Source organism: Poecilia mexicana, unplaced genomic scaffold (genome assembly GCF_051168715.1).
Source record: "Poecilia mexicana isolate PSO_F unplaced genomic scaffold, ASM5116871v1 scaffold_5, whole genome shotgun sequence".
NCBI lineage: Eukaryota > Metazoa > Chordata > Actinopteri > Cyprinodontiformes > Poeciliidae > Poecilia > Poecilia mexicana.
In genome coordinates, this window is record NW_028263374.1 from 20,668,144 (window position 1) to 20,695,375 (window position 27,232).

The following is a 27,232-nucleotide window of genomic DNA, read 5'->3' on the forward strand; positions in this document are numbered from 1 at the left end:
ATGCTGACTCTCTTAACATAAAAATAGGAAAGCTGAGTTATGCTAATGTGTGCTGCATTGCAAAAACAATGTTAAACAAACATTAGTCCACTGCTATAGCAATTCTGCTTCTGATTCTGCAATGTTATACTTTGACGTGTTGTTTTCATGCTTTCTCCTCTGTGTATTCATGCAAATGTTCCCTCTAGTGGGAATCAAACCTCTTCAGTCCTCAAGAGGAGGCTCAGCCTAAGATACTGAAAACCTAAATACACTCGCCAAGACACTCAAACACACACACACACACACACGTGGACCTACACATAAATGCTTGAGCTAGATAAATGTGTGCATCTCTTGTGTGGAAACTGAGCTGACACACAGCAGCTGCAGCTCTAGCTGAATGGAAGGGAGGAGGAAGCAGAGAAGGAAAAGAATGGGGAGACACGGCTGGTTTGCAGAAGATAATTACAAAAAGGAATGCCTAAAATTATTCACAAGCATTATTACTTCTACAAAACTGGAATGCATTATACAATTTATATATGAAGCATGAAGACGACAAAAAAAGTCTTATGTTGTTGTGACTGTTTCACTTTATTCATGAGAAAAAAAAACAGTGAATGTTTTTGGAGATCAAATATTAAAATGATGTTTTTTGTGCAGAACATACCTTTTCTTATTGCTTTAAATAATTTAAGATGATATAAAAGACAGGAAAGCTGTATACCTATTCAATCCAAATGAAAGTTACATTGCATATGTCTGTCTTAAACTAAAATTAAAAACTGATTTTTGTTTTACTGTAAGCAAATAAAATGCTTTTTCTCAGCAATCAACATATCAAAAGTCAAAGTTATGATTAGTCAACATAGAGACATGGGTGAATCCAAAGCAGAAAAGACATGCAAGCAAAATACACATGTATGAAAATACTATTTTGGGTAAGCAAAGAATCTGGACAAAATGTCTTCAGGCCGTAGGCATGAAGACAGCCTTGTGCACCTCCCTGTAGGCATTTCGGAGAAGAACGTACGGGAAGCAGCTTTCCAGCATGTCTTGGCTCAGAAACGGAGAGTCTTCCACAATCTGGATCAATCAGAAATTAAGAGATTGTTTTCATTCAAGCAATGTCATGATTTCTAGAGCACACATACAGATTATTTTAAGCCAATTCACCATGTGCAGGAGCAAATAGATGGACTCTCTGTGTTTGACTTCCACTCGTTCCACGTTTTGTCCCAGCTGAAGCAGAGTGGAGGAGGCTAGCTGTAAGAAGACACGGGTAAAAAAGAGAATCATCAAAAAAACTGGAACAACTTCCTGGCACTGATCATGACGTGCAATGAGTCAAAAGGTTGTCAAGAAAGCTTTTGTTTTTTACCTCAAATATTTTAGGGTAGTTTATAAAAACATCCATTTATTTTTGTCTCATTGAAGAAGTTGAAGCTTTATTCAAATTTAGTGTATAAGCAGTGAGACACAATAAAAGCGATCTCTGAATCTGAGTGCTCTCAAGTCTTTAATGGTTGTTGCCCCATTAATGAAGACACTTGATTTATTTGGTGACTTTCCTTTTTAATAATTTTCATTTGGATATAGTTTAGAGGACTAAGCTGCAAACAGTATTTCTGATTAACTAAAAAGAAGCACTGTAAGTAGTCAGTGGGTAACTCAAATGTACAAAGTAAACCAGTAATGTAGTCTAAAAATAACCTATAAGTACCGTGTTTGACACACTCCACTGTGTCAAACAAACCAAACCCTGTGAGCAACTTGTTTACCCCCTCAGTTGTGGTGGCACTGTACCAAAAGCTACTGAAGGAAACAACACAAAGACCTCTGAAAAAGTCATGAGCGCACCTTCTTTTTATTTTTACCCAAAATGTCCTGCACTAAAGTCCGCTTCCTGCTTTGGGAGAGAACTCCGTTTCACTTGGCATTCAGATATGCATTCAAACTACACCAGAGTTTACTTAAACTAAGGGTTAAACCCAAGGTTTAAGGCGGACCAGAGTTAGATGTTTTGGTCCACATCAGAGTTCGATTGTGCATTCACACCTCCCCAAACAAAACAGACTTTCCAGGGAAACAAAACTAGAGATTGATCAAAGCAGGGCTGGTGTGAATGCATCCTAAGTAGTCCAATATGCAGCCTGTAAATACCACAGAAGCACCCTAACATTTCCTTGTAAGTACCCGTGGGTATCAAAAAAATGTTTTGCTCCAAGGAATGTTTTTTGCTTACCAGGAGAAACTCTTTGAGTTGCTGCTCAATGTTCTTGTTCTGGACCGTGAACATGGCAGCAGTCAGTTGATTGATTGCTGCAGCTAAACAGTGGATGTTGTTGTTGTGACCTAAGAAAAAAAAAAAAAAAAAGGAAAATATTGTCACCAGAAATGACTGGAAAAGAATGTCCTCTACTTAAGCCATGGGTAGATGATATTTTTGTGGCTGGAGTGATTGGAGAAATCTTCTTAATGACCTGTAACTTAAGAGGAAGCTTGCTGAGCATATTTCCACAGACTCACAGGGTTAATTTATTTCAGTTATGTCAATGGAAAACGAGGACAAAGAAAATAATCAGAGACTAAAGCCACTGTATGATAGAAATCTTGGTAATTTGCTGCTCTTAATGTTTCAGTCTAGGCTCAAAGCCAAGCAGTTAGGGTCATCAGGGCTGCATGCCAGGAGTAACTGCATCAATGCACGTCAGCCAGAGTTATCTGTAAACGAAAGCCTCTCAACAAAATGTGTTTCTTATTAGCGTACGGGCTTTGCTCCGGACCGTGTCGAACTGGAAAGTATGATGATAGTCTTTCAGGGTGGAGTACCCTTTATATACACTATCAGCAGCTGGTGAATAATTGCTCAAGGAACAACTGATTAGTGTTTACTTGTCTGTCTGGTGAGAAATTACTGTCAAGCAAAGTCTACAGCGGCTGAAATGAGCAAGTGGTTATGCACCTCCGTGTTCTTGACTATACAAGGAGTTGGGGTCCAGAGCGAGGGTAGGCAGCGACACAGCGACGTAGACCAGTAACAAACGAGACAACTTGAACTCTTCTTCTACTGATGTGTTATCTGCAAGTTTTTGACACAATAAAAGTTTTAAGTCCTTGGTTAAGTTAATCATTTGTAGCAAGGCATGCTGTGTAAAAAAAGGAGAACAAACATTTTACCTGTTTGCATATTGCTAATAGCTGCAACAAGGGCAGGGTCAATATCACATTTCAGTCCTGCGGCAGAAGCCAGCTCAAAAACACTCAGCGTCACCTGCAGGAGCACAGACATGCAAGTTTCAAACCTTCACATGTAAATACTAAAACATAAAAAAAATCACAGGAAGTTCATTTAACCACTCATAGTCATCAGTTTCCCTTGTCAAGTTCACCAAGGGTCAAATATAAAGTATTAATGGTTTGAGTGTCGCTGGGCCATCCCATCCCTCTGAAAACAGTCAGAGGGACTGGAATTTACACGTTTTCTTTCTTGCGACAGAAAAGTGAGCACACCTTTTCACATACTTTGGTCTACGCACTGACAATAAATCAATGGTAGGTGTCTTTGTCTTGACAAAACTTTTGATCTTGGCCTATTTCTGGTTGCATGCAAAGTCAGCCTGTCTAGGCAGAATGTTTCCACTGATGTGGTTCAGAGTGCAGCGTGTTAGCCACAATCAGTCTCTCTCTCACGGAGGCATGAGAGAGCTGCTGACGTCTTTGGGGTTATCCTGGCCCAGGCTGTGGCACGGCTGTCATGCCTCACTCAGAAGGCAGACGTAAGTAGGGGGCAGGAGAGTTCATGAGTCACAGTCATGAAGATTGCCCCAGAGGGAGATCAGGAATTCAGTTTGGTGGGTACTGAAGAACCGATACATCTCGTTCCTCTCAGGCTTCCAAACTCAAATTCGCTGTTAAGTATCATCCATTATTTAGATGCACTTTGCATCATATCCACACTACGTTCTGCAAAAAGACATCTGACTCCCATTGTGGCTCTAAGGAAGTAGCTTAAAAACAAGCTTTTAAAAATATGTTTAATTAGTTTAGATTAAACATTTAAGAATTTGTACTCCTTGTTACATCTCTTTACTTATGAATACCTTTTTAAAAATCCAGCCAACTTGAATACAGGAGTTATTACCTTGATGTCTGTTTCAAGGGAGATGAAGTCCCTTAGACATTCAATGGGTGCCATCAGGTACGGACAATGCTTCCGCAGGACCTAGATCACAATATGGTTACGACGTATATAGGGGACATAATTGTGCAATCATAGAAGACAACTGCATAAATGTAGTGTATGCAATATCTATGCAGATATGAATCTACACATGATATGAATCTACACATGAGCAACTGTTTCACCAAAATTACTACAAGAGTACACTGACAACCCTCCAGAAGGTCTTATAAGAACTTTTACTTTTACTTGTTCAAAATTCTACAATATGAGAGAGGTCGGGCAACATTGGCCTCCATGGAAAAGTTCCAAGGTAAAATCCACTTTTGATAAAAAAAAAAAAAGGCCCATCTCACATTTCACACCTTTATCAATGGTGGAGGTGAGGAATGAGGGGGGCGCCAAACGATCCTAAAGACGAATGAGCCTTATGATCTAAGGCTCATGCAGCAGTCCAGCTCTAAGCAGCTCAAAACAAAAAACCCAACAAAAAACAATGAAGTTTTGGAGTGGCCTTGTTAAAATCTCAACTTAAATCTAATTAAGATTTAAGTGTGGGAGGTCCTGAAACAAACTGTTCATCCTCAAAAATCATCCATTGTGACTGTATTAAAACAATTTTGCAAATAAAAGTAGGACAAATTACTGAACAAAAATGCAAAAGACTTGCAAATGCTTGACTGTAAAAGCAGCTAAAGTAACAGGCCAATTCCTTATTCACATACAACCACTTAGGCTTAGACAGCAAGAACAGAAGAACAATGTGAATTGCCAAACATTTTCTTGCAGCACCAAACACTAGTTGTTCATTTAAAACTATGCTTTCCTGTTCTCATAGATAAAATTTATTTTAAGTTGATGTTCCAAAAGAGACCAAATGTACTGAAAAGATAAGGACAAAGTGGCTATGGTAACCAACCCACAATGCCTTTATGGTTACTTAAGCTATATCGTTATTCTGAAAAAACAACAAAGATAAAATCTTCATAATGCGATAATGTCAGTTGAAAAATGTTTAAAATCTTTCATTTTTGACATTTACAAAAGTCCACTTTGTGATGTAATGTTTGCATAATTGATGTTCAGGGTTTGTGTCTTATAGCTGATTTGTATCTAAGTGTGAAAATGTATATTAAATCATTTTAGTAGTATTCTAGGCACAATTCTAACATCAGTTTTATGATCGAAAAACTTTACATCTTTCAGGCAGTTCATTGCCATGGATCTGAATGAGAGGATTACTCCGATGATGGTCATCCTTTTCAGGGCATTTTCTCCTCCTGGAAGAGCACAGAAAACTCATCAGTACGTCTGAAAAGTGCTTGCAGCCACATTTAGCCACACTCGCTTTCAGGTGCAGCGGTATGGCTGAATCTGAAACAACTTGGGTCAGCTTCGATTAATATGCAAATCTGATGTGATCATTTGCTTATCATTTAACCCCAAAAACTGTGACATATGAGTAAGAGCATAAACAAAATTTGCAAAAGTGTTTACCACACATTCAAATACGTTATTTTTAAGTTCTTGTGAACATCCTTCTCATCGTTTTCTTCTTTTCTCTTGCTTTTCAGCTGACCTCTTGGTGTCTCTCAGCTCAGTTTTCACATGTCTGTCTCTTACCCCCTCATCGCCACTTCTCACCTGTCAGCCTCTTTTTTAGAGTGATCATTTCCTCGGGCTTGTCAAAGTTGTTTTTCATCTGTACCAGGATGTCCATGTTCTCAATCACCATTTTCTGACAGAGAAGAATAAAAAGAGAAATAAGAGATAAAAACCCCCACCTTCGGGCTTGAGTTACGAAAAGTTGTAAAAGTCATAGCTTTGACTGATCTCTTTAACAGTATCCCTCTTGGTGGATACTGTTAAAGTATCCACCAAGATGGTGCATCTTTCTGCTTTCTGCACAGAACAGTGGCATTAACTGGTCTCTTATATGTAAGAATCAATTATTTAGCAAAAACCTTGTAGGTTCATGAAGGTTTGGCTTATTGAATTGAGATAAAAATCATTATCAGTAAAGTTTTCCACTGAGTGAAGTTCAATGAACTCCCCCTCAGACTGTCAGGAGGGAACTACTTACTTTCTCTGAGCTCATATCCTCAACCACATATTTGTCCATATAAGTAACATTTTAGTGGACTTAGAAAAAAACAGGTTTAACAAAATCTGAGCGTAGCACTAAACGTTAAGCTGATTACCTCTGAAATGGAGCATGATGAGAGTTTTCCGTTTCAGAGCAACTGATCAAAGTAAGTTTGATCAACTGATTTAAGTGTGGGCACATAGAAGAAAAGGAAAAAAAGCCGAAATTATTGGAGCTCAGATACTGTAAGTAACCATAGCACTCGGTACTAAATGAGCAGAGTCGATCCTTTATTTTATGAAGGTCTTTTCAAAATAACTGGATAATGTATGGAGCGACAGCGCACCATATCAGAATTGACCTATCTTTTTAAAAAGATGTTGAAAGTTATTAAGTCTTAGTTGTGATTTGAAGGCTTAAAAAATAATCGAATGTCACATGTTGGATGCAGATTCTCCACAAACACCTCTAGCAGAAATACACACCTGAGAAAGACGAGTCTGCACCCAGGAGATACCGTTCTGATAATGGAAAAGAGTTCAGCTTTGCCACTTACACTCTGGGATGCGTGTCCCATAAATGTACCACCTGTATCTCAGAGGACTTCTGTCACTTTTTATGACAATGTTTATAATCTCAATAAATGTTGTTTTGATTGCTTCTTTACAATGTCAGTGAATATCTTCACTTTAATATTTTAAATATATGCCTTTCATCAACATTTGTTTTTTTTTTGTTTTTGTTTTCTTTTTGCTGCATATATTTGAACTAAATCTCAAAATATTTTAGTTTTTTGGTGGAAACATTCTTTCTCTTTGGCCAATATTATTTTTTCTATTCATCGACAATGGCCCTAATACTCTGTTGTAGCTAAATATTTTCAGCTTAACTATCTTTATTTCACGTCACACTGTACCTTCAGCTCGCTGACTTGAGAAGTAATGTGCCACATCAGGTTCTCCCCAAGAAACTTCATGCCGTATGGACCAATAAGTTCTGCCAGGGCCTGTAACTCTGCAGAAAACATTTGATTAAGTTAACAATTACGCTGTTCAGAGATGGTGGAACAAAGGATGACTTACCACACTTCAGCTCCAGTAAAGTGACACTGTTTCCTAATGTGCTGTTTTCACATGAATTCAATAAGGAGCTTGACTCCCAGTCTCACCTTGCACACAGTAAATTTGATCAGGGAGTGCAGCTTAATCAATGAACTGAGAAAACTGTAGCTCTTATGCTTCTCACCAAGCCAAACATGTGAATGAACATAGATTGGTACATGTGTGGTTTAGATTCGATGTGCTACCGAGTCCGTAGTCTCACCTATTGTGACTAATTTCTACATAGAGGAAGAGAAAAGCAGAGCACATATGATGGAACATCACTTAGTCATGGGTTTAGATATATGGATGTCAGGTCCCCACAAAGAGGAACAGAAATGACAAAGAAAGTACACAATCAAGAAAGCAAATGCATATGTTCAAGCATTCAGAAGTTCAAGAAAACAGGCCAGTGTAAGAAGGAAGAAGAGCAGGCAGAAGAACATTAGCATACAATATGTGGCGGGAATGTCTGAGAAACTAAGAAGAATTTTTTCTAAACACAATATTTTGGTACATTTTAAATCTTGGTAACACTTTCAAATAAAGACTACTTCATCCTTAGGGACAAAACACCCAAACGCAAGGTCAGTGGTGTGGTATACGCAGTCCAGTTTGGAGAATAATGTTGAGCCCTCTGTATTGGAGAAACAAAACATAGCTATACAAGATGATAGTGCAACACTTGTACTCATCAGGTCAAGGTTCAGCAATTTATCTACATCTCAAGGACAGAGGGCAATAACTTGAACATAAAAATGTGCACATTTGGACAGGGAAGACAGATTGGTTTGAGAGAGGAGTGGAAGAATCTTGAACAAACACAATGACCCAAGGTTCCAAATTTTTGACATCTACAGTGCAGCTTTGACTCGTCTCCCCAGGCTGTTTCACAAAAACTCACACCTTGAGATACGTGACCAAAACAACCACGTGTCTCAAGTGTCTCAAAGCAGTGCACATGCTGGCAGTGTTGGGAACTCGTTAGAATCATCTGAGTTAACAACACTTTAAAGGAAATGAATAGAGGGCAGGGCCACAGTCTCATGTGGCCTCATTAGTGACGTTAGTGACCTCTATTGCTTAATCAGTGTGACTGTTCTGAAATCTAAGTTTCATAACTGAACCGAAGAAGAAGGACGAGAGGTAAAACGTCTTCAAGGTATCAAGAGAAGAGCAGTTGCCTTCATATGTGTCTCAGGATTGCTACGTCCTAAATAACTGAGAATCTACACCAACATGATACAGTGGGTAATGGACTGGACAGGGAGAAGAGTAAATATAGACAGCAGGAATGACAATGTGTGGAGGCGATAACCGAAGTACAGAGGCGTCCTTGTGATGCATGCGCAACGTTCAAGCTTGCCAGTGTAAACATTAAAATGTGTGTGTAGTAGAGTGAATACAGCCTTCATGGGAAGCTCAACCACTGCTTTGAGGTAATGTGGAGGTGGAATGAGAAGCTGTGTGGAGGAGAGACACAAGTGATGCTATTGTAGTTATGTGGAAGGGCCAGAGGAGGATGGCAATGACGTTTATGTAAACCAGACAATGTCAGGATAAGCTGACGAGCGGTAAGAAAGAAACCAATGCACACCAACACAAATGCAAACTCCACATCCTCTTGAGCAACAGAGCTCGTTTTACATGCACACTATTGACAGACATCTGAAGGTTTGTCTTTTGCAAACTGTGAGTCATTTCTGGAACCTGTAGGATTATGATAACAGAATGTTTCTTTATTTAAATGTTATTTAATTAAATAACTATTAAAAAGACAAAAAATATATTATTGTGCGTATTTCGTTGTTTTCCAATGGTTTAATTGAAAAAAATAAATAAATAAATAAAATATAGTGTAAGAAGGCCATGCACCCTCTAATAATAACACAATGTTCTGGTCATCTTTTTTTACCTTTTCTATTACATTTTTTGCATAAAATCATTCTCATATAATACAATTTCAGCCACGAGGTTCTGCCTATTTTGAGCTCCTTTGAGAATGAGCTGTTTTAGGGCCTCTTCTATGTAAATAAGCTGTTGGCCTCACCCCCCCGACTCAACTTTGAACTTGCCCATGAAAATGGCTGCAAACAGATGCACAATTGTACAACAGAACATCCTTGACTCTGAGTCAGACCCAGAAGCAGACGATTTGGTTTCTGAATGGTAAATCAACAACAATATACTTGCCATTTTCAGAAGTTGTTGTACAGCCAGACAGTGATAAAACCAGCTATCCAAGTCTGTTGCTGCTTGCTACACACAATTGTGGAGTTATAATTGGGAGGTTTTTGAAATGACTTGTTTTCCAGACACCAAAAAACATTTGGACTGTTTCTAGAAGCAGTAGAGACCCAAATGGAAGTAAAAAAAGAGAGCAAAAAGTGTATTTTGTGTAATATATCCCCTTTAAGGATATAAGTGAAAATGTTGCCTTTTAAATTATGAGTTAAATAAATAAAAATAGACTTGAATAGGTTAATATTTTTCAGCTGATAATGTTTACACATTGAAAAGATACAGTTTTGATGTTAGTCTGGGAAAAGGGTTCTAGTTTGCTCGTGTGAGGATTATTGGGCTGGAGATCAGACGAAAGGGATCCCCCAGGGCAGTAGTTCTGCAGGCTAGAATCGTTGTGATGATGTTCGCTAACCTTGCAGAACATTTTTGTCTTTTATCTTTAGGTTTTTGTCTGATCTACTATTGGATTGAATGTCAGGTTTCTTGTAAAAGCTTAACTGGAAATATGTGGTAGAAAGTTTCCTTCAGCAATAAAAATTGACAAGAAATACAATCGAAATGTGTTGCCAGAAAATATTCTATTTTGGTCTTTACTGGCAGTAGATTAATATTTCATATTTGCACGTCATTAAAGCTCTGGGGGCTGACCTGATACGTCTGAGAACTCCTCTGCTCTGAAGCTTAGTTCGTTGTCGGCGTTCTGGCTGACGAAGCACTGCATCGTAGGACAGTGGACGATCAAGGAACTGCTCGCTTGACGTAAAAGAGCCTCCAGATACCTGAGGTGCAGAAAACAAAACATAAGAAAGCAGGAAATGCCTTTGATCTTTACAAGACGGGTTGAACTGAAGACGTTAATTAAAAGATCACTTCCCGGGATGACTCAGAAGATAAGATTGCAAGGTAGAGAAGGGTTAAGGGTACACTTCATATTTATTTGAATCCACTTCATATTTATTATGAAGTACACTTACAGAGCCTTGCAAAGTTTTCATTTCCCTTGAAAAATGTTTTACTCTGTGATGCTACAGCCTCAAACATGCATTTGTTTTAATGGGTTTATATGTGATAGACAAACACAAAGTAGCACAAAACTAAAAAAAAAAAGTTACAGGATTGGTTTACAATCAAAATCTCAGAAACGTGGTTTTAACTTATATTCAACTGCCCTGAGTCAATACTTTGTAGAGTTGGTGTGAAAAGAAGGAAAACATTTATTTCTGTAATAAATCTTTTCCTTAGAACCACTTTTTGTTGCAGTTACAGCTGCAAGTCTTTTGGGTATTTCTTTAAGGATTCACACAGTGAGACTGAAATAGTCTTTTTTTTCTTTGCAGAAAAGATCAAACTTTGTCAGTCTTGGCACCAATGCTCAGTTGTAAACAGATGTGACCTTTGATTGGGTCAATCTAATACTTGACTATATGCTTTGATCTAAACTTTAAACCATTCCGTTAAAGTTCTGGTTGAATGTTTAGGGTCTTTTCCCATCTTCACACTGTGCAGCGGTTATGTATATAATATGCCAGTTGGACATTGTGAAGCTCACCGGAAATTGCCTGCACTGTAAACAACCCCTTCAAGGAGAGGAATCCAGAGCAGAATGAGGTAGATATTAATGTTAATACAGTATATAGTAGCGTGGCCAACATGGACTGAAAGGCTTTGTTCACTTCCTCCGCTGCCATTGCTAAAACTAAAGGCAGACTACAACTGTAAAATCCACGTCATCTTTCATAACTTCTCTTGTTCGATGATTGGCCCAGTTGAAATTCACTGGGAGAAAACCCAGACGGAGCACCGGAAAGAAATGAGAGGAGAGCAGAATTGCATAGGAAGGCAATAGGCAGGCCAGGATTTATATTGTGATGAAATAAATCCAATCAGACCTTGTACTTTACTAATCAGGTGTCTTCTTAAAGCTATTTGATGCAATGGATTTTGTTTAGACGTATGTGAGTAAAGGGGGCTCAATTAATGTGCATGCCACACCTTTCAGTTGTCTTTTTACGAAAAAACGTTGTAAAGTATGTGTCCTTTCCCTTTAATTTATGCGCTACTTTGTGTTGAACAGTCAAATAAAACCCAATTGAAATATTATTAATGGATGTAAAATAACACTACCAAGGGTTATGAACAGTTTTGCAAGAAGCTGCACACCCACCACGTTGTGTAGTAGTGTGTAACCGTGGGTCCTCCGTGGGAGTCCAGCGGCTGTGTCTGCTGCAGCAGCACACTCTTCACCAGCCGGGTGACGTCCACGTTGATGTAGCCTGCGAGGCCGTGCATGCTGGCTGTGTAGGATTTTATCCCTGCCAGCAGGTCAGAGGGACGTGTTATCTCCTGGGTGGTCTGGTTGTAATTGGTCATCTTGATGATGATTCTGGAGAAACATGTTTAAACATTGTCACTTGTCAGCATGCCGACAGTTCTCAGATGGGATCTTAAAAGTGGTTAAACGAGCCATGGTGGCTTGGCAGAGAAAGTCAATGAGTCTGGGGCTTCAGGGCTTTACTTGAGGAAAATTAGTTTACTTCTTCGTTAAGGCCTGGCTTTCTCTCACTTTCTCTCGCTTATTTTATTTATAGCTTGAGCCACAGAGACCATTCACTGGAAGAATGCTGCTACTCAAGGGAATCAACTTTGATGTGACAAAGAAGATAGTCATCGACTATGACATAGAGACAAAACAGAACATATTCAGAGAATCATTAAGTCACCCTGGGACCAAAAGCTTAAACAAACGGCTAGAACCTAAACAGGAAGAGCCAAGAAATGACATCAGGGATCTCTGCTTAGATTTTTAGGTGTGTTCAACACAGCTTAACATGAAGGAATTATAAAGTAAATCAGACTTCATCACTGTGCTGAGGAAAAAAGCATTTTCCCATAATGACAGATTATTTGGAAATGAATGAAAGAAAAGAAACAGTACAAATAAAAAAAAATGATAGTTTTAAAAGAGTGATGTGAAACATGATTAATAGTTTAAGGGCATCATGTCACATCCTGCTATGAACCACAAGATATTTCATTTTTTGTGTATATACTTACAACAGTTATTTATACTGAAGATCATTTCGTTGTGTGGAAGACTTAAATAAGGGAGCTCAGTGGACAACATATCACTTCTCAGCAGAATGTTACTTCTGGAACATTATAACCATTTTTAAGATTCATTAGGTCACTTTACTCTCCTAGGTTTTAGTCTTACTCTGTCAGACGCATCTCCAGATGGGAAAGGAGGAACTCTGTTGGAACGACAACATGTTCAAAGACCATAATGTCTGCGCTGAGACTGTAGGAGGAGCACAGCTCTGTCAGCATCATGTGCAACTTGTCCATGCTAGGAGACAGAGAGACACAGGGGGGACATTTCAATTCTCAAGGAGGTTAGGAGAAGTATTTTAACAATGACTTCAGCTTTGATGTTCTGTCACACACAAATAAGGTAATAAACAGAGAACTGAGAGCATGTTTTCCAACTGAGCAGAGGGGAGAGAAAAAAAAAACAGGTTTAAATTTCTCTCTTAGGTTGTGGTTAAATATAAACAGAAAGGGGATCAAACTATAAAAACAGTAAAATAAAACACACTGCCAATAAATTAGTACAGTACATTTATATATAACGGGCAGAGGGGTTTTCTTTCTAACTTTAATAAACTGGTAACCTCTTCTAAATCAACGTGAAGGGTTGTAAAGTTAAAAGCATGTTATGTCTTTTAGGTATAGCAGAAACAAAATGACACCATAAGAAGTAACAAATCTTTTGAAAATGTCAAAACACATCTTAAATCTAACATATTCAACAGAACAAGGTGGTGGAGTTTATTGCAATGTTTAATTCTTCATGACTGAGCCGTTTTACATCTCATGCTCATAAGTGTCACGAAAAGCGTTTTTCTGGCAAATTAGCAGTTTGCGACTTGAGCACTTTTTTAAAGTAAAAGTTATAAATTAGTTTCCCCCTAAACAACTTTTCAGAGACATCGGCATGTCTAATCAGTATGGTGTAGGTGAGTCCTGGGGTTGATTTTTCACTGTGAAATAATGTGACTAAACACTGAAGTTGGCTAAAGTTACTATCAGATTTGTAGCTTTTGGTTTGGCAGATAAGTAAAAACAATAAATAAATAAATAAAATAAAATCAGTGCCTTTAAGGGTTTTAAGCCAAATTCAATCATCTCTTTCTGAAATCTAAAATGATCGTGATGATAATATTTTGAACTTTTTTTTAGCATTGTTTGGCCACAGACAACATGCGTCTTCAAGAAGAAAAAGATTTTCCACATGTAACATTTAATAATTTTCTACTCTATTCTATTCTGATTCAGAGGTTTATAAAGAAGGATTTGGGAGAAAAAGTTCACATTTTAACAAATATCAATAGAGACTGAATTGTCTGTATTGTCTCTTCTTCATTAGCAACAAATATTTAAATAACTGAGAAACATAGTACTACTTTTTTAAATAATAAGAGTAAATATCAAAATGTACTTTGATTAGTACATTAGTGAGATCACTGGATTTATGTGTTTGTCTTCTATAAAGGGAATCTCATCTCAAAATCTGTTTTATAAAACCAGGAGATCGTTTTGTCTCTTCTATTTGTTATTAGAAAGTTGGAGCCATCTTTAAGGCTTCAGCTTAACTAACTTATATATTTAAACCTTAAAAGTAAGCAGTGTCTAATTTGTTTATAGTTCTATTTTTATAAAGGTAAAACTTTTCTAGAAAGTGAAACTGCGTCAAGCTAACTTTGTATTGCAGAAGTAGTTTATCTCTTTGACTGGGTTGATTATGCTGTACATTCCTGGAAATCAGACCTCCACCACCTCAAATTTCTGCTAGGTTATAATGTTTTTAAAGGAGCCACACAGTGGAAAAATGGCAGGAAAATTATTATTAGAAGGAAAACGTAGTAAAAGCTCACTTGGTGGTCACACTCCGGTCTTTTCTCAGGCTCTCAGCACCTGGTTTCTCTTTTTGAACCTCTCCTTTCTTTGGCAAAGGTTTCTTCTGCTTTCTGTAGCGAGCAGCACTGATGGACTCAGCACAGTGCTTAGGCAGCAACTTATTCATGATGTAAATGGGAAAAGAAGGAGAAAAGGGAGGGGGAAAGAAAAGGAAAGATAAGGTAGAGGAATTAAACCTGATACTAAAGAACATTTAGCTTGTTTTTTTCACACTGCTGGAAAAAAAGGGAATATGTGCTATCTTAACATCGCAGGGAATTAGAAAATGAACACAGCAAAATTCCCTTATCCACTTGGAAATTCCCAGGTTTGCTCTCTGCCTCCAGCTAAACACACACATGCCAAGTTATGGTTAGTTCGATTATGTGTGGATGTAGACTTTGGCAGAAACACGCTCTTCTGAATAATTCGTTTTCTGAAAGCTGAAAAAGACTCGGACTCCACCTGGTCATTGAGATTGCGCTGCTCAGCACATATCTCCAACACAACACCGCCCGTCTGCTTTGCTATCTGCTCCAAGAAGGTCACACACAGGCGCAGACTTCGCTTCTCCAGTATCTCTGTCTGCACGAAAAAACACAGACAAACAAGTTTGGTTTCGGAAAAACAGAAGGCTATAAATACTTTTCTCACTATTTAATGATCCATCACAGATATGTTGTCTGAAAAAAAAAGTAAAAAAAAGTTGACTGAAAATACAAAATTCACAACAAATATTAGTTTTAATAATTTTTACCAGAGTCGGGGTGCTTTATAAACCTTCATATGAAGTGTAATTTATTGTCCCAGCTGTTGTCAAGCATGTAGTTTCAAACAGATGACAGAATACTGACCTCTTCTGGGCAGAGTGGGTGTCCACACTGACTGAAGTGAGAGCAGACAGAAGGGAAGGACATGAGGTACCGCTTCATGGTCATCTCATCACTGCTCTGAGTGAACATCTTCTCAAAGACACGAGGATAGAAGCTGGGGAAAAAATAATAGACATCCCCTTTGAATATGGAAGAAAACTCAAAGCAGAAGAACATAGAGCAGAGACTGACCACAATATGGAGAGCTCCGAGGTTTCATAGAGCATTTCTTCCACACTGTCCACCATCCTGGTGTGAAACTGGATCATGTTCATCACTTTAGCCAAGTCAGGATAGTCTTTCAGTGGAAGAGGTGCTTTATTTACACTCGTATAAGCCTGAAGTCAAATTACAAGCCATGCTTATTAGAAAAATGTAACCTTTACTCTCAGTTTTATTTTTTTTTAAATACATGTGAAAAAGCACATAAAAAGGAAACCTGTAGTCTTAGCCAGTCCATTCGCAGTCCTCTGAAATCAAACTCCTCTTTGTTGTCCACTGCGCAGAAAAATACATTCAAATATATGCATCATACAACACACTTTTCTAAAGTAGCTTGTGAATGTTTATGCAATCACTTATCTTATGTCAATTATTTAAAATTAACTGTTATTGTTTTAGTAGAAATCAGTTTTCCCTGTTTCATTAAAGGTTTTTTTTTATTTATAATTATTATTATTGATCCTGCTTGATTTGTAACAGCGAAAAAAGAGTGCAACTTCAAAGGGGGAGAATGGTTTTAATAGGTATCATTACAAGCAGCAAAATTGTTGATTTAGATAATATTCCTCTGACTCCTGGTTCAACATACTTCTTAAATTTGAGAGAAAAATCTTGTCAGGTCAAATTAAATGAAATATTAATAGAATATGTTTCCCTTTAAAGTAAATTTATTCATCCCAGGTCCAGGATATTGTAAAAGCCGATGGAATGCACTTAAATAAATACTGTACTACTGTTTTTAATTTTAGGGTTTTGGAAATAATTATATTAACATACGGTATTTTCCGGACTATAGAGCGCACCTCATTATAAGCCGCACCCACAAAGTTTAAAAAGTAAAAAAAAAAAAAAAAAAAAAAAAAAAAAAAAAAAAAAACCTGGAAACGTACATATATAAGCCGCACCCTGGTATCTCCACCGCTCTGTTTCCCACAATAAATATTTTCCTTAACAAATCTGCTAGTAAGGACGCAGCACTCCGTCTCCAACGCCGAACCATGGATTCATTCACGCCGAGCTTACGTGCAGCGGCTATCGATCTGTACTACCAGATCGATAGCCTTCAACTTAAAAGCGGCATCATATGAACTTCTTCGTATGGTTTCCATGATGAGGGGGTTTGAGTTTGAGAGCATTTCTCAGTGGTGCCTGCTGCTAGCATGTGCTTGAAAATCTGCTCTTTCTTCTTTGATTTCCAATTTTGACTTCCAATGATTCACTTCCTGCTAACGCACCCCCTGGTGGTTGAAGAAAAATCTACAGAAAAGCTGCACCGGCTATAAGCGGCGTAGTTCAGAGCATGGGGAAAAAGTAGAGGCTTAAAGTCCGAAAAATACGGTACATGGTAGATATACAGCCTGTTACATTAGTTAAGTATTTTCCCACTATTTAAAGAAAAAATGTTGGTATAAATAGAGAAAGTTCTTCTGTTATTTTCACATCTTATAACATGTTTTGTGGGTATTACCTTGTTTAATAGAAAGAGCAGAAAGGGTTGAGACAAACGAGCTCATCAGAACCGACTCCTCCTCTGGACAAACGTACATGTTCTGAAATAACAAAAAAAAATAAAAAATAGAGAGAGTCATCATTAATGTTGCTGATGTAATTCAACTCATTCAGTATCCTTATCTTTTCCCCAGCTTTGGCCTGGAGATTTATAAAGCATGCCTGGACCTGGTGTTAACGTTCTGTACCTGTATGGTGTCATTGAGAAGCAAGGCATCAAACTGTGCAAGATATTGAACATGGTAACGCTGGACTACATGGTTGTACTTTTTCATCAGTCCTCTCAACTTCTCCATAAAATACAGCAGCTCAGCCATCTGACTGAAAAGAAGAAAAAAAACAGAAAAAAAAAACATATTGGACTCAGACCTATTTTGGCATCATTCAGCTTCTTCTTCATCACTTGAGATAATGATAATTATATGCTGTTCTCACCAAGGGTTCATAAAAATCAAATAATTAAAAGAGGTTTACAGATAGTTTAGCTACGCCTCATTTACTCCAGAGATGGCGCCTTTTGTGAGACAAAGCTTCAGTTTATCGATGCCAGATATCTGCACGCTTGTATGACGGCAACAACAGCATGTAATTGCAGCAGTCTAGGGTTAACTTCCTGGGCACCTACTTGTCATTGTAGTCATCTACCGTCTTCATCTTTGGCATGTTCTCTGAGTGTCTGACGAGCCACATGACCTCGTCACGGGAAAATGACAAAGCCATCATGACAAATAGGGCCTTTGGGATTTGATTAGTCCAAAGAGCAGAACAAAATGATAATATTAGGAAAGGTCAACTTTTTTTTGTGGATGGAAACTGGATCAGGAAAAGTAAACACTTTAGTCCTCCAGCTTCTCATGCAACTCCCACCTTTGGTCCAAGAAGTCCAGGTTCATCTTCCAGAACTTTGAACAGTTCCTTCAGTGCTACTCTCAGAAAATGCCTCCGCTCTCTGTGCATTGCTCCACTGGTAACATACAGTAAAGCAAATCATTGAGCCTAAATACATGGCACTGAATAGTTTCAAAAACAAACGGGGGAATGTTCTTTTACCAGTTGGCCAGAACGTGCTCACGACATTCCTTGATGTCTGCAATGCGCTTGCTGTATCTGATTAAGAAAGAGGAAAGCTGTCAAAAACAGTTTATGGTTTATAGAAGAAAAACAGATGATGATTAGAAGATGTCACACGTCTTAGATTAAATCCTGGCTTAATTTAGCTCTAGCAATACTCTTTATTTTCAATACAACAAAATGTTCAATGCAGAAATAAGACACTAACTGGGCTGTGATCTGTAAAACATGTTCATCGTCACACTTTTCCTTTGTAGAGAACCTTTTATAATTGCTTGTCAACTTTGATTTTCTTCATTCTCAAAATGTAATCCGTTGATGTTCCAAAGCTGTCAGTGTGGGAGGAATGATTAAAAAAATATGGCCTCTGTGCTTCCAAAGCATTTTTAAAAAGTGCTCATCATATCATGTTACCATTCATTTCTGATCTGATGTAAAACTATTCCTCCAAAAATATGAAAAAAATCTAAAAAAAATAAATAAATAAAAAAAATAAAAATAATAATCCAAAACAATTCAATCAAAGCAAAAATAATTTCTGTAAAGTTTTCAAATGGTAGTCAGATGGGGATCTCTTGGGATGGCACACCAAAATGACAGTATTTGCAAAAGTTTTATTAAAATGTTTGCCATGTGTAAAGGGCTGGAGTGATGAATGGTTGTTGTGATTGAAATCAAATCTTTGTGGATAATGCATGTTGTTAACATATTGTCTGTTTCTTTTAGACTTTTATTTTCCAGAGATGTCTGAAACAAACTAAAGTAAACAATTGAATAACTATTGTGACTTTGTAAAGTTAATTTATTGTTCTCCCACTCTAGATTTAATTATATTTAAAAAAAGAAAAAAACTGCATGAAGTCGTGTGTTCTCTTGGTGGCGCCAGTGATCAAAGCAAAAATTAAGAAGCAGAATTGAAATTGAAGATTCTGAACACATTCTATCTATGGGTTGATATTAAGAGAATCAAGATCATCAGTGAAGACTGTGTACCCTTTTATGCCATCAAAGAGGTCCTCAGAGACTTTGTGTATGTTGAGGACTTCTTCTCTGGTGAGGTTAAGGAAGAGGCCGCTCCGCAGAGCCATCTTCCAAAGCTCCAGGGAGGCCTGGTTTGTGTTCAGACTGCTGTGGCACAACAGGAAACCAACTAAAGAAGAAATATCAGGAATGGTGATCAAATATTTTTTGACATTATTTTTCTACAAGTCACTTCATAGTCTCAATTCTTTATATAATCTTAACCAAAACTAAATACAAATTTGTCAACATCTATTGTGATAGAAGATAAATAATAGAAAGCTGAAATGATTTTGAATGCTTTAAAAAAGAAAATTTTACCTGATGATGTCTAAATAGATAATGAACTATCTCAGGAAAACCTGTTTAAATGAACATGTTTTTGCTGTATCAGCTGACTTTAAAACAAAATGGAGCTGTAAGTCGGGCCCAAACTTCTTGAAGTTATTTATCTCAATTTGTAATTTGATTCTGCATCAAGTCTATGTTGTGTTATTTTTTAGCAATTCAGACAAAGGCTTCATTCAGAATAAGAATGACTTACTGATGATCCAGCGCTCCATTATTTCCATAGACAGGTATTCACATGCCATCTGTGGGGATGACAGTTCATTAGACACCGACACACATTAACATTCTTTATCTGAGAGAAATTAATAGAAATTAAGCTGCCATACAATCTGTCAAAAGAATTCAGGGCACCCCACTGAAAAAAAGTCTGTTCTTCATTAAGAAATGTTTAGATCTTGATGTCTAATCATATGCCTTCTGTCTTTGGGGAAAAAAATTACATAATTGCATTTATGCGAACAATTAACCTTCTCTTATTTATTAAACAAGACATATGTTTCTTAACCAAAACAAAGTTAGGACACCCTATCCCATGACAGCTATTGTTACCCCCTTTGGCTAAAATAACTGCAGTGAAATGGTTTTCGCAGCCATCTACCGCTATGATGTTGGTCTGTGGGAAGTTTTCCCGCTCCCCTCTTTCAGCTGTGAGATGTTGGAGGAGTTTCTGGTCCATGTTTTAATATCCCACAACACATCAATGACGTCAAAGTCTGAGCTTTGACTTGGGCTAAAATTTCCATTTCCTAGTTTTCAACCTTTGAATGTCTTTGTCAACTCTTTCTATTTTTTATCTACTCCAAAATTTATATATTTTCTTTAAACATCCAACTATATTCACCGTTAGCTCATTAGCTATTATGGTTCCTCCTGTGATTTCCTACGACAGTCCTGTTTTCTCTGTTGGCTTTTTATTCCTTGATTTGTGTTTTTGTTCTTCTCTGGCTCCATGGACTCCCTGTAATTTCTGTATTTTTTTTTTTGCTTTTTCTCTTTTAATTCAATTTAAATCAACACAATGTCTCAGCATTTAGTGCTCATCTCCATCTTTCGCCATGACACATGTTTCATTGGAACTATTTGATGTTGGCTTTAATGTAAGAGACCTGATTTACTCCTGCATAATTTTATTACTTTTTGCAGAACACTTTGAAAAGTTTGTTCTCTAGTTTACATTGCTTACATTTTTCACTGCTTTTAAATTCTGCTAAATAATTATGTTTTCAAGTATATTTGAAAATGCCACTTAAGCACAACGTTTTGTTTTTTTTTGCAAAATTAAAATTCTTGGTAAACCAGGTATATTTGAATTTAACATTTATAAATACTTGTGAAAATGAATGAAATGACAAACAAAGCAAACAAAACCATATGTAAGTTCTCCAGACAACCAAGTAAAACTTTGCATATAGCCATTTTTGGTAAAGTCACTGCAGTTGTAACCAGCAGAAGTAACAGGAACAGGAAGTTGGACTCACAGTTTCGCAGCAGGCCGGGTCCAGCATGGAAGCTGGAGTGCTGAGTAAGCTGAGGAGCTGAGCGCTCCTCCATTGCTCTGCAGGCAGGTTCCTCCGAGGGTAGACCGTCTTTAGTGAAAGCAACGCTGCTGTCACAGACTAGGGGTGGGACAAAAGAGGAAAGACTAATTTGAGAAAAAAACTTAAAAAATGCAAACATTAGGTATACTATGCAATAAGAAAAATTTTATGCAATGCCTAATAACAACAAATGTGAGTTGAATTTACCCTTGTGTGAGGGCCAAACTCTTCAGTCAGCTTCTTCCATGGATGGTCGTATTCCACAAACATCTGTCCAAGCCGTGGGTATGAGGGATCGCTGCAGGATTTTAGCGTGGCAAGCAGAAATGCAATAAATTCCCGGGAGAGAAATAGAAAAAAATTCTCACATGAGAGTCTGATGGACATTTTACAGACAGACTGTTTAACATGACATGTAAAAGAGGGTTTAACTGTGTGTGCGTGCGTGCGTGTGTGTGTGGACTTTCTCAAATGAAATATGACTTACATGTCAAGTGTAAACAGCTTTCTATATCTGTTGGTATGCCTTCTATAAGAAATCTTCTGCTTTGTTGTGTAAAAACAACTTGAGTATACCAAGCCAGCTGAAATGTCACTTTATTGTCAAAAATGTATCGTAATAAGGCCATTGAGAATCTGATTTTGAGTCAGTAATATTGAGTGATGAAAATGAATTAAATTAATTATAGCTGCCTTCAAGAAGTTTTCATGTTGCCACCTGCAGAAGATGCTCTCCAGGTTCTCTGATTTCATCCAACAGTGAAACAACGTGCATTTTTGATTAACTGGTTACTGATCTGCCTCATAGGTGTTAATATGTGTATCAATCATCAATCATGTCTCATGCAAATCTCCAGTATGTTTCCCTGCAATATTGACAAGCGTCCCAAGATACACTCCATGTCCCATCCTTTAACTGATAAACACTAGTGACCCTGAGCAGGGATAAGTGGGTACAAAAAGGGTCAAAGTAGCAACACATCCCTCAATTTAAAGTCTTGAGATCAAGATACAGCTACTGATTTTTTTTTTTTTTTTAAATCCAGTTTGAATTAATGATCTAAAAGGCTATTGACATAAAAACGCTTTCTCCTTGTTATTCATGAAGCTTATACAAGAACACTGTTAAGTTAAAACATTAAGTACATGATATTTATAGTTAAGCGAGGTAAATGGCACAACTGACTTTTAATGGAGATATTTTTTGTTAAATGCCTCAGTAAGACCAACACAGGCCAGAGTTACAAATACAATCTACTCCTGGTTTGTTTTGGTCAATAAATACTAAGGTGAAGCTTAAGATCTAAATTATTTCAACCTTCAAGTATAAAAAATATCCCTGAAGAAACAGACAACCCATGTTTTTATGTTTGAAGTGAGGCGATTATAAGATCCATTCTGCAATTTTCTCACCTGCTGCCATTGGTCATCTCATGAGCACAGTTGAACATTCCCACCAAGACCTTTTTGTCATCAATGCGAGAGAGCAAGATGATAACAGATGCATAGGTGCTTAACAGGTCCAGATAGTTTTTGGTGAAATCGAAGTTGGAAGACTAAATTAGAAAAAAAAAAAAAAAGCAGTATGTAATCATCCCTTCAATTTTTTTTCCACACTACCTTAAAACGTAGCTTTTGAGATCTTACACACAGCAATGTTGAAAGCACACGATATAAAACAGGGTGTAAAATGAAAGAGCGATCTACAGTGGTCACTAAAGTAAACTAAAATATGTCACAGCTGACATATTTTATAACATCAAGAGGCAATGTTTAAAGTCTTAAGGTTTTGGCAAAGCAACTCTGTAGGTACATACAATATCAAAGAAGCACTGGCAGGCATCAATGGTGTTCAGCAGTTCATAAACATGATCCTGAAAGGAAGACAGAGAATGATTTTTTTTTTAACAATAGTAATGACAATAATAAAGTAAGTGTTTTAAGCAATATTTCAAAACAATTGCTCTTATTCTAAACAACTGGGAGATATAGTTTATTGGCATTAGGAATAAATCTCATTATTGTTATTGTTCACCTCTCATCACATTTTCATGGTTTCTCCGCAAGGCCAAAACATCCATCAGAAGATTTGACTTAATAATTTAAGTTTCAAATCAATGTGAGGAGATAATTATTTTTATAACGATAATGATTTTTACCTCAACTGTATGCATGAGAGACAGACGGACAAATGGAAATAAGTCGAACTCTAATATTTTTCCAATATTCTGTTATAATCATCTTGCTGTAAAGTAACTGAACCAGTTCAGTAGGTGCACCATCTACTGACCAAAAGTGGTTACTGCAACTTCTTAAACAAAGAAGTTAAGAAGTTTAATTCTTAAATCTGGTTAGTTTTAGTTCTTTCAGATTCTTGTTTGCGTCTTCCTGTGATAAAAAAAAAAAAAAAAATCTTTACATGATTTAATAAGCAACTTGTGAGAAAATGAGAATAAAAGTTTTTTTGTTTTTTTTCTTCTTGAACATTTGAGAACTAAAGAATGATATATAACTTGTTTACTATGTCACAGTTTTCTGTTTAAGAAACATTCATTAGAGTCAAAGTGATGTCAAAGTTATTAAGTTTTTATTTATGGGGAAAAAAAAGTCATTGAGCAGGAGGAAGATGAAAAAACGTATAATCACCCTGAACTCTATGACATCCAGGAAGGAGTCGTAGAAGCTTGCTGTGGCTGCTAATACCTCAGATTTCTGTCGCTGGATGCAAGTCAGGTTTTGCTGTAATATTGAAAATAATAATTACTGGTGATGTGTAAAGGTCAATGAAGGGAAACATAAATCACATGAGGTAATAAAATCTGCTTACAATGTTTCCTCTGAAGTCAATATTAGGGAATTTCTTATTGATGTACTTGACTGCAGGTTCCATCACTTTATCTGTGAGGAAGCCTGGACGCAGCTTGGGATCTGTACATAGCTAGAGAAAGGGGAAAAAAAAGGAAACAAATGATTAAATAATTAAAGTTGCAATTATAGGAAGTGGTTAAAATATTACTGAGGAATGTTTTAGATTTAAGCAACTTCTAGATAAAAGTTAAAACATGTCAGTACCCTCTCACTGACATGTAGAAATCTTTAGCAAAATGACTAAGCATACGTAGATCATTAAGTAATATATTGACATGAAAAAATATTAGATTGGAGGAGAGTTGAAGCAAACAATTGGGACATCAACTTAATAAACCTGAAAAATAACACATTAGCTGCTACCATTATCAGTGGCACATTCAGCTGCCCCTTCTGTTCATGCACCAATCAGTCAATATCAATGATGTACATAAAAATATCCATCGACATCAAATACATTAATACAGATTGAACATCAAACATGGTGTTTCTCCAGGCACTTCACAAGCAGGCCTCACTGTTTTTTCACAAGTAGGCCTCTTAAATCAGCTACGGGCTAAAAACAACAATCTTCTACATTGCTAAAAAAATATATATTTATTGTAATTATTTGACTTCTGTCTTCTTTGTTTTGTTTTTTGTTGTTTTCTGTCTTTGTGTCAACCAAATGTCTGGTTGTCACCGCTTGCAGCTCAGAATAACTGAAATTTCAGATGACAGACACCACTGACTTCCTGTTTGCACTTCCTTTTTGGAGAAAGAAGCTCACTTGCAGTTTGCAAACTGTACTGCCCACAGTTTGAGCCCAGAGGGACAAATTAGTTCGAAACAGCAGAAAGTTAACCTTGATTTGCCTTGTTGGAATCTGATCATGGTGTCAGCTCAAAGTGGGTTCAAGAAGTTCTGCAGTTTTTGCCATGACTATTGAAACACATGCGTGAGAGTCTACTCAGCGACAGTGTAATAAACAAAACGTCTGCCAATGAGAATCTTTGTACATCCTGATTGTTTTAGAGATGAACAATAGTAGCTAAAGCAACATTAGTTAATCACTCTAATTAAAAATGAAAATAAACATTTATAAGCTACCACTAAATAACAGTGATACTGTGATTCAGGTCAGAACAGCAGGTCATCACTCGTCTTATTACTTTGCAGTGTTACTTTTGATAAAAAGCTTGATTAAATTTCTTTATTTCATTTAAAAACATAAAGTACAGGAAATGTAAGGAGTTCCTTATTTCTTGTTTTTGTTGTTCATCCCTTACAGCCTTTAAAACTTTCTTCTTCCCCTTACCTTCTTAATGTAGTTCATGCGTATCAATACCCCACTGCCCCTCTCATTGAGGATGGTAAGTTTTTCAGCCAGTTTTTGCTGGTAATCCATGGTTTGGGGCGAACAAAACCTCTCCCACCGGTAAAAACCCTGGCCTCCTGGTTCTGTAAAGAAGTTGAACCCACAGAAACAAGTGCACTCGGAGCCTCACCCTGTCACTAAGTCACATGGGACTGATGGGGGTGGGGAGGCGGAGCCAAATATTGAGCTAAGTGTGAAATGTTCAAATGCTGTGGCTAAAAAAAGAGAATATGCTAAATTTACACAGACTAATTAGATAAAACTAAGAATTGTTTATTATTTTTCGGTATGAAAACTTAATTTTGTGTTGGAGATTAAAGATACCGTACTTTGATCAAACTGTTGCAATGTAAGTCTATCACACAGTCATGCTTCCTCAAATCTAAATTTATTCTGGTGTTTATTTCTAAAGTCAGGCACTTCCTTTATTTTTTAAAATAAAGGAAAGCCTTCAACAAGCATAGCACAAAAGCACAGAGCACTGAAGTGGGTTACAGTGATTTAATGATTACTAAAGCTGCTCTAAAATCAAATATATAGTTTGAACAACTGCATGACAGACACCGTCACTGCAACGTCTGCTCACATGACAATCTTTGACAACTTCCAGCAAGCTAAAGAAACTGACCAATTTACAGATGGCTTTATCCAAGCATATTTATGGGAATTAGTTGGAGTATACATGTAATAAAAAAATGATTGGTCTTAGAAAATATTTAAAGTTTCAGAACTTTGTGTTTTCATTTGGCATGATCATCAAAATCAACAGAAATCAAGGTCTGAAATTTACTTTTGTCTGTGCAATGAATCTATATAACATGTGAATCTAACTGTTTTCACTGAATAGATTAAATAAATTACATTTTTAATGGTTTGTTACTTTATTGAGATTCATCAAAGAAAAAGCCAGGAGAAATGACCAGCACAAGCTATGTTTTTTTTGTTACACCACAAGATGGCAGTATTTAGTAACTGAAGTTTCCTGCTTCAGCTGACAAAGGTTAACATACAAGAAAGGCTAAATGTTCCCATTTACAGAGTATTGTAAAATTGCCTGAGCTAAAATTAATAAAATAAATTCAAACAATACATCAAATCTAAGAAAACTAAGAAATATTTGAAGTAACAGGGTTTTTAAGTAATTGAAACCTCTTCAAGTGTTGCTTTACTAACAATGGCTGTCTGTCCTGTGTAATCTCCAGTTTGTGTGACTGATACCCACTGACAACTAAATTAAGAGGCCATAAGTGCAATAGAAACATATAGAAACATATTTGTCCTGTTCCCTTTTGTTTTCTCGTTTTCATCACACTTAAAGATCATTAAATAAATGTTTACATTGGACAAACTTGAGTAAATATTCAAATTATGATTTAATGCATTAGGTGGAAAAGGGTATAAAAACTAGCATGACCTTATGTGAAACTTCAGAAGAACTGCCCAAATACTAAGCAACAATTCTGCAAAGAAGAGTCAGTCAAAATTTCATCACATCATCATGTAAAAAACTTATTGCCAATTATTGCAAATGGTTGATAGTTGTTAATGGTTGCAGCCAAGGATAGCAGAACCAGCTGTGCTTTGGGGTGGAGATGGGGATTATTTTTTTCTGGCCAGATTTATAGGTTATCTTTGTCTGATGTAAGTTGTTGTAATAATTAAACTGGACAAAAAATAACTCTTCTATTTATCTTTTCTGTAGATTCCTACAGAAGCTCTTTGTCCTTGCAGTCCTGTTCTAAATTACTCAGACAAAATATACTTTGTCATGTAAACTAGAGAGTACCAAAGTTATTCCACATCCAAGTGTTGTTTCCTGTTTCCCCCACGGGACTCCAGGAACTCCTATGTAGGAGTTTTAAGTGTAAACTGA

The 27,232-nt window shown here is 37.0% G+C and overlaps 1 protein-coding gene across 1 annotated transcript; it reads right to left on the reverse strand.

Moving 5' to 3' along the window:
• Positions 1-552: 552 nt before the first annotated feature.
• nckap1l (NCK associated protein 1 like) lies at positions 553-25,475 on the reverse strand. The gene is made up of 31 exons (XM_014974892.2): positions 25,300-25,475; positions 23,962-24,072; positions 23,781-23,873; positions 22,952-23,008; positions 22,548-22,690; positions 21,342-21,432; positions 21,075-21,212; positions 19,790-19,838; positions 19,219-19,375; positions 18,205-18,261; positions 18,022-18,118; positions 17,780-17,889; positions 17,343-17,475; positions 17,114-17,195; positions 15,863-15,921; positions 15,616-15,761; positions 15,406-15,538; positions 15,017-15,136; positions 14,530-14,669; positions 12,810-12,941; positions 11,760-11,978; positions 10,244-10,374; positions 7,168-7,265; positions 5,810-5,903; positions 5,363-5,445; positions 4,127-4,207; positions 3,163-3,256; positions 2,948-3,064; positions 2,228-2,337; positions 1,159-1,248; positions 553-1,068 (listed from the first exon to the last, which is right to left on the reverse strand). Exons 1-31 carry the CDS (start codon positions 25,387-25,389, stop codon positions 952-954), a joined length of 3,372 nt encoding a protein of 1,123 aa, XP_014830378.2. The 5' UTR covers positions 25,390-25,475; the 3' UTR covers positions 553-951.
• Between the last annotated feature and the right edge of the window lie 1,757 nt (positions 25,476-27,232).